General features: G+C 40.5%; 1 protein-coding gene across 1 annotated transcript; it reads left to right on the top strand.

The window, feature by feature from the left end:
- Nucleotides 1-431: 431 nt before the first annotated feature.
- On the top strand, nucleotides 432-5,144 carry c18h3orf33 (c18h3orf33 homolog (H. sapiens); the record flags this gene model as incomplete). Its single annotated transcript, XM_083886370.1, has 5 exons — nucleotides 432-704; nucleotides 1,617-1,676; nucleotides 1,778-1,943; nucleotides 3,286-3,458; nucleotides 4,762-5,144. The coding sequence occupies 5 exons, from the start codon at nucleotides 432-434 to the stop codon at nucleotides 4,987-4,989; spliced, it is 900 nt and encodes a 299-aa protein (XP_083742496.1). The 3' UTR covers nucleotides 4,990-5,144.
- Between the last annotated feature and the right edge of the window lie 3,379 nt (nucleotides 5,145-8,523).

Raw genomic sequence — 8,523 nt, 5'->3', positions numbered from 1 at the left:
AAGTCATTTTGGAAACGCTTCCGGATCCTGACGAGCGCTTTTATTTTGAAAATTGTTTTCCTTCGGACGTGGAATCACGACATGAGAGGACAGACTGTTCGTCAGAGAGACATCCCATAAATAAAACAAAATAAATAATTCAACAAGAATTTAGTGATTTTTGTGTTAGCGCCACCACAAGGTGCAGTACTGCTTGTCTATGATTCTGTCTGTCCTCTGTCTTTCCTCCTGTGTCTGTCCTCTGTGTCCTCATCTGTAAACTGGTGACTGTTTCCTCATCAAAGTCATCAAAGTGTATAAATATATACATATACATATATATATATATGTATATGTATATGTATATGTATATGTATATGTAAACACCTGTGATGACAGATTATTTGTTTATAATCCAGAGAAAGTGAAGATTATCCTCTGGATTAATCTTCATGTTCGTGCACGTGCTGAAATCAGACTCTCTGAAGTGTCGTAACCACGCCCAACCACAGGGGGGCGCTCCACAGCAGCACAGACACTCAGCCTCCTGCAGGCTCCTCCCCGTGTGGGCGGGGCTACAACATGTCAACAACATGTCGGACAATTCAGAGACACAGAGAAGAGACAGAGACAAAGACAGAGACAAAGAGGACAAACACAGACAGACAGTGAACTTTGTCTCTGTTTTCTCACAGTTTGTTGACGACAATTTAAAGATTGTTCAGGTAAGAAGAAAAAAACAAGACTTAAAATAAAACTGTTTAAATAATGTTAATGTTTCTGTTACTGCTGCTGTTTCTGTCTCATGTCTCTCATGTCTCTGGTGTCTCTCATGTCTCTGGTGTCTCTCATGTCTCTGGTGTCTCTCATGTATCTCATGTCTCTGGTGTCTCTCATGTCTCTGGTGTCTCTCATGTATCTCATGTCTCTGGTGTCTCTGGTGTCTCTCATGTCTCTGGTGTCTCTCATGTCTCTGGTGTCTCTCATGTCTCTCATGTCTCTGGTGTCTCTCATGTCTCTGGTGTCTCTCATGTCTCTCATGTCTCTGGTGTCTCTCATGCATCTCATGTCTCTGGTGTCTCTCATGTATCTCATGTATCTCATGTCTCTGGTGTCTCTGGTGTCTCTCATGTCTCTCATGTCTCTGGTGTCTCTCATGTCTCTGGTGTCTCTCGTGTCTCTGGTGTCTCTGGTGTCTCTCATGTCTCTGGTGTCTCTCATGTCTCTGGTGTCTCTCATGTCTCTGGTGTCTCTCATGTCTCTGGTGTCTCTCATGTCTCTGGTGTCTCTCATGTCTCTCATGTCTCTGGTGTCTCTCATGTCTCTGGTGTCTCTCATGTCTCTCATGTCTCTGGTGTCTCTCATGTCTCTGGTGTCTCTCGTGTCTCTGGTGTCTCTGGTGTCTCTCATGTCTCTGGTGTCTCTCATGTCTCTGGTGTCTCTCATGTCTCTGGTGTCTCTCATGTCTCTGGTGTCTCTCATGTCTCTCATGTCTCTGGTGTCTCTGGTGTCTCTCATGTCTCTCATGTCTCTGGTGTCTCTCATGTCTCTGGTGTCTCTCATGTCTCTCATGTCTCTGGTGTCTCTCATGTCTCTGGTGTCTCTCATGTCTCTGGTGTCTCTCATGTCTCTCACAGAACATCAGCACTGGTCTCCTGATTGCTGGCGTTGTCCTCATAGCGAGAAGCATCAAACTGGTGAGACGCTGACTGATGACATCACACACACTCATGTCTTTACATATGTTGTTGTTGTTGTTTATGTTGTTGTTGTTGTTCTTCTTCTTCTTCTTCCTCAGACGACCACATTTAAATCAGCAGCACAGATTCCCGCTCGCTTCATTGAGACAAACGTCAGCCTTCGAGGGAAAGTTCATTCTGTCACAGAAGAGGGCGGAGTCAGAGTGGAACATGTTCCTATTCATGTTCCTGTGCTCTCACGTTTACGCTCACACAAACATCAGGGTAAACACAACAGACACACGGACAACAGACACACTGACAACAGACACACTGAAAACAGACACATGGACAACAGACACACTGAAAACAGACACATGGACAACAGACACACTGACAACAGACACACTGACAACAGACACACGGACAACAGACACACTGACAACAGACACATGGACAACAGACACACTGACAACAGACACATGGACAACAGACACACTGACAACAGACACACAGACAACAGACACACGGACAACAGACACACTGACAACAGACACACGGACAACAGACACACGGACAACAGACACACTGACAACAGACACATGGACAACAGACACACGGACAACAGACACATGGACAACAGACACACGGACAACAGACACACAGACAACAGACACACGGACAACAGACACACTGACAACAGACACACGGACAACAGACACACGGACAACAGACACACTGACAACAGACACATGGACAACAGACACACGGACAACAGACACATGGACAACAGACACACGGACAACAGACACACTGACAACAGACACACGGACAACAGACACATGGACAACAGACACACTGACAACAGACACATGGACAACAGACACACTGACAACAGACAGACGGACAACAGACACACGGACAACAGACACACTGACAACAGACACACGGACAACAGACACACTGACAACAGACACACTGACAACAGACACATGGACAACAGACACACAGACAACAGACACACGGACAACAGACACACTGACAACAGACACACTGACAACAGACACACGGACAACAGACACACGGACAACAGACACACGGACAACAGACACATGGACAACAGACACACTGACAACAGACACACTGACAACAGACACATGGACAACAGACACACGGACAACAGACACACGGACAACAGACACACGGACAACAGACACACGGACAACAGACACATGGACAACAGACACACTGACAACAGACACACGGACAACAGACACACGGACAACAGACACACAGACAACAGACACACTGACAACAGACACACGGACAACAGACACACTGACAACAGACACATGGACAACAGTCACATGGACACACAGACAACAGACACATGGACAACAGACACACTGACAACAGACACACTGACAACAGACACACGGACAACAGACACACGGACAACAGACACATGGACACACAGACAACAGACACATGGACAACAGACACATGGACAACAGACACACGGACAACAGACACACGGACAACAGACACATTGACAACGGACACACGGACAACAGACACATGGACAACAGACACATTCTAATGTGTGTCTTTGTGTTTCTGTCCTCAGCTCCGTCCTCATGTCCGTCCTCGTCTCTGCTGCTGGTCCGTCTTGCAGGAGTGGACATGTCCACAGAGGGGACACAGTGGCTGCAGCAGAATCTACTTCCTGCTCAGATGGTTTGGTTGAAGCTGATCAGCTGTGAAGAAAACGTCCTCCACTGTCTGCTGTCCCACAACACAGTGAGACATTATTATGTTATTATATTATTATGTTATTATGTTATTATATTATTATGTTATTATGTTATTACATTATTATGTTATTATGTTATTATGTTATTACATTATTATATTATTAAGTTATTATGTTATTATGTTATTATGTTATTACATTATTATATTATTAAGTTATTATGTTATTCATTATTATTTTATTTTGTTATTATGTTATTACATTATTATGTTATTATGTTATTACATTATTATGTTATTACATTATTATGTTATTATGTTATTACATTATTATATTATTAAGTTATTATGTTATTATGTTATTATGTTATTACATTATTATATTATTAAGTTATTATGTTATTACATTATTATGTTATTTTGTTATTATGTTATTACATTATTATGTTATTATGTTATTACATTATTATGTTATTACATTATTATGTTATTATGTTATTACATTATTATATTATTAAGTTATTATGTTATTATGTTATTATGTTATTACATTATTATATTATTAAGTTATTATGTTATTACATTATTATTTTATTTTGTTATTATGTTATTACATTATTATGTTATTATGTTATTACATTATTATGTTATTATGTTACTATATTATTATTATATTATGTTATTATGTTATTATATTATTATGTTATTACGTTATTATGTTATTATGTTATTATATAATTATGTTATTATGTTATTATATTATTATATTATGTTATTATGTTCTTATATTATTATGTTATTATGTTATTATGTTATTACATTATTATGTTATTATGATATTATATTATTATGTTATTACATTATTATATTATTATGTTATTATATTATTATGTTATTATATTATTACGTTATTATATTATTATGTTATTATGTTATTATATTATGATATATTATTATGTTATTACATTATTATATTATTATGTTATTATGTTATTACATTATTATGTTATTATGATATTATGTTATTATATTATTATGTTATTATGTTATTATATTATTATGTTATTACATTATTATATTATTATGTTATTATGATATTATGTTATGTTATTATGTTATTATATTATTATGTTATTACGTTATTATATTATTATGTTATTATATTATGTTATTACGTTATTATATTATTATATTATTACATTATTATATTATCATAATATTATATTATATTACATTATTCTATGATTCTATTATTACATTTTTATATTATCATATTATCATATTAATATATTTATAGATGTATTCAGTGTGTCATGTATTCTGACACACGTGTAATGCCTCTGTTATCCAGCAGGGCTGGATGTGGCGCTGCAGTGTAAATGAGCAGCTCCTCAGACTCGGTCTGGCTCGAACCGCTCCACTTTCACTTCCTCCCGACTCTCGATTCTTCTGGCGTCTCCACAGACGCCTGCACAGGTCAGAGGTCAGCGCTCAGAGGAAGGGGCGGGGCCTGTGGAAGGAGGACAGCCTATGGGAACGAGTCGCCAAGACGCTCAGAGACAGACTGAAGAGGAACTGACTCTGACCTCATCATCCTTTATGGACACATGAATCCTCCTTTATGGACACATGAATCATCCTTTATGGACACATGAATCCTCCTTTATGGACACATGAATCCTCCTTTATGGACACATGAATCATCCTTTATGGACACATGAATCCTCCTTTATGGACACATGAATCCTCCTTTATGGACACATGAATCCTCCTTTATGGACACAGCAGATTTTATTTCAGATTAAAATTTAAATAGTTTGTTTGATCCACGTTTGTCAAAGTCCATATATGTACATATATGTGTGTACATGTACATATATGCGTGCACTATATGTGTACATATATGTAAATGTTGTGCACATATATGTACATGTGCAAATATATGAATGTACATATTTGTGTACATATATGCATGTACATGTATGTACATATATACATGTACATGCACAGTATGACATTAATAACGTCTATAATAATAAACAGTTTAGACGTTAAAATCAAAGTAACAATTCATTTTGACATAATATAAATATTTTAATGTGTGTGTGATGGGGGCAGGGTATGTAAATGTGTGTGTGTGTGTGTGTGTGTGTGTGTGTGTGTGTGGGGGGGGGGGGGTCCACTTACCCTCACTCTGAAATCACTGTTGCCATGGAAACCAACTGTGAAATACAAAGAGTTCTGCACTGGCTTCAAACCACATGGGATCTGTGTGTGTGTGTGTGTGTGTGTGGGAGGGGTCAGAGGGGATTGTGCTTGTGAACACAAAGCAGAGTGGGAGGAGTCAGATGCTGATGTGGGAGGAGTCAGATGCTGATGAATGGTGGAGCCTCTCTCTCTTTCTCTCTTTTGTTGTGTAAATGTCAGTGTGTGTGTGTGTGTGTGTGCCTCGGCTGCTTCTGATTGGTCGACTGATTTAAACTGAGAAGTTTAAACTGTCACAGAGAGAGAAACAAAACACGGCCCAGAGTTTACTGCTGTAGTACCTGTGTCAGGCCTCTATGTGGTGCTGTGAGCGTAAACAGACACAGACGTTTTTTATGTACCTGTTGTGGTTATTTCTGTCATAGTCCAGTAGCATTAGCCTGTTGAGCTAATGATAGCCTATCAAGGGAAGCTAGCATCGTTAGCGTGGACGGAGAACTTCTGTGTCCTCACGTCTTCAGGTTCAAACATCACAGCAGAATGTTAGCTTAATGCTAGTTTGTGCTATTTGGCTAAGTAAACACATCTTTAATGTTCTTCTGGCAACACACAACACACCGGGTTTAAAATGTCGTGAGATTTGTACGAGTAAAATATGACCGAGCATTTTCTTACATTAGCGCGTTAATGTATGACAGTAATGACATTAATGCTAATGTTTCATATAAACAAACAAACATCATTATTATTGATTATCATAATAAACTTTATAATTGTTCCTTAAAGAAGAAGAAGAAGAATCTGCTCTGAAATCCACTCCAGACTTTCCCTCATACTCTAGTCCCACACACACACACACACACACACACACACAGTGACCATGTGTTCTTCAGTAGTTCATTCATTCACAGTGAGAGGGTTACTGAGCAGACGTGGATTCACTCTCTCACCCTGAAGGACGTGAGGTGAGTTCTTCTTTTATTTAAAGTGCTGAGTCACTGTTAGCAACAACAGTCACTGTTAGCACCAACAGTCTGTTAGCAACAACAGTCTGTTAGCAAACAGTCACTGTTAGCAACAAAAGTCACTGTTAGCAACAACAGTCTGTTAGCAACAACAGTCACTGTTAGCAACAAAAGTCACTGTTAGCAACAACAGTCTGTTAGCAACAACAGTCACTGTTAGCAACAACAGTCTGTTAGCAACAACAGTCTGTTAGCAACAACAGTCACTGTTAGCAACAACAGTCACTGTTAGCAACAACAGTCTGTTAGCAACAACAGTCACTGTTAGCAACAACTTTCACTGTTAGCAACAACAGTCTGTTAGCAACAACAGTCACTGTTAGCAACAACAGTCTGTTAGCAACAACAGTCTGTTAGCAACAACAGTCACTGCACCTGTGAAACCTGATGAAGGGATGAATGATGTCACTTTGTCTTGTTCCGATAGCTTCTTTGTTTATTTGTGTTTGATGTTCATAACATCCTCCATGTTTCCTCCATGTCTCCTCCATGTTTCCTCCATGTCTCCTCCATGTCTCCTCCATGTCTCCTCCATGTTTCCTCCATGTCTCCTCCATGTCTCCTCCATGTTTCCTCCATGTCTCCTCCATGTCTCCTCCATGTCTCCTCCATGTCTCCTCCATGTTTCCTCCATGTTTCCTCCATGTCTCCTCCATGTCTCCTCCATGTTTCCTCCATGTCTCCTCCATGTCTCCTCCATGTCTCCTCCATGTTTCCTCCATGTCTCCTCCATGTCTCCTCCATGTCTCCTCCATGTTTCCTCCATGTCTCCTCCATGTTTCCTCCATGTTTCCTCCATGTCTCCTCCATGTCTCCTCCATGTCTCCTCCATGTTTCCTCCATGTCTCCTCCATGTTTCCTCCATGTCTCCTCCATGTCTCCTCCATGTCTCCTCCATGTTTCCTCCATGTCTCCTCCATGTCTCCTCCATGTTTCCTCCATGTCTCCTCCATGTCTCCTCCATGTTTCCTCCATGTCTCCTCCATGTCTCCTCCATGTCTCCTCCATGTTTCCTCCATGTCTCCTCCATGTCTCCTCCATGTCTCCTCCAATGTTAGCTTAATGCTAGTTTGTGCTATTTGGCTAAGTAAACACATCTTTAATGTTCTTCTGGCAACACACAACACACCGGGTTTAAAATGTCGTGAGACATTTCTCCTCCATGTCTCCTCCATGTCTCCTCCATGTTTCCTCCATGTTTCCTCCATGTCTCCTCCATGTCTCCTCCATGTTTCCTCCATGTTTCCTCCATGTTTCCTCCATGTCTCCTCCATGTTTCCTCCATGTTTCCTCCATGTCTCCTCCATGTTTCCTCCATGTTTCCTCCATGTTTCCTCCATGTCTCCTCCATGTCTCCTCCATGTTTCCTCCATGTTTCCTCCATGTCTCCTCCATGTTTCCTCCATGTTTCCTCCATGTTTCCTCCATGTTTCCTCCATGTCTCCTCCATGTTTCCTCCATGTTTCCTCCATGTCTCCTCCATGTCTCCTCCATGTTTCCTCCATGTCTCCTCCATGTTTCCTCCATGTCTCCTCCATGTTTCCTCCATGTTTCCTCCATGTTTCCTCCATGTCTCCTCCATGTTTCCTCCATGTTTCCTCCATGTCTCCTCCATGTTTCCTCCATGTTTCCTCCATGTCTCCTCCATGTTTCCTCCATGTTTCCTCCATGTCTCCTCCATGTTTCCTCCATGTTTCCTCCATGTTTCCTCCATGTCTCCTCCATGTCTCCTCCATGTTTCCTCCATGTCTCCTCCATGTTTCCTCCATGTTTCCTCCATGTCTCCTCCATGTTTCCTCCATGTCTCCTCCATGTCTCCTCCATGTCTCCTCCATGTTTCCTCCATGTCTCCTCCATGTTTCCTCCATGTTTCCTCCATGTTT

The sequence above is a fragment of the Microchirus variegatus genome (assembly GCF_963457635.1).
Source record: "Microchirus variegatus genome assembly, chromosome: 3".
Lineage (NCBI taxonomy): Eukaryota > Metazoa > Chordata > Actinopteri > Pleuronectiformes > Soleidae > Microchirus > Microchirus variegatus.
The sequence above is the reverse complement of the archived record's forward strand: the minus strand, read 5'-3'. Positions and strand labels throughout refer to the sequence as shown.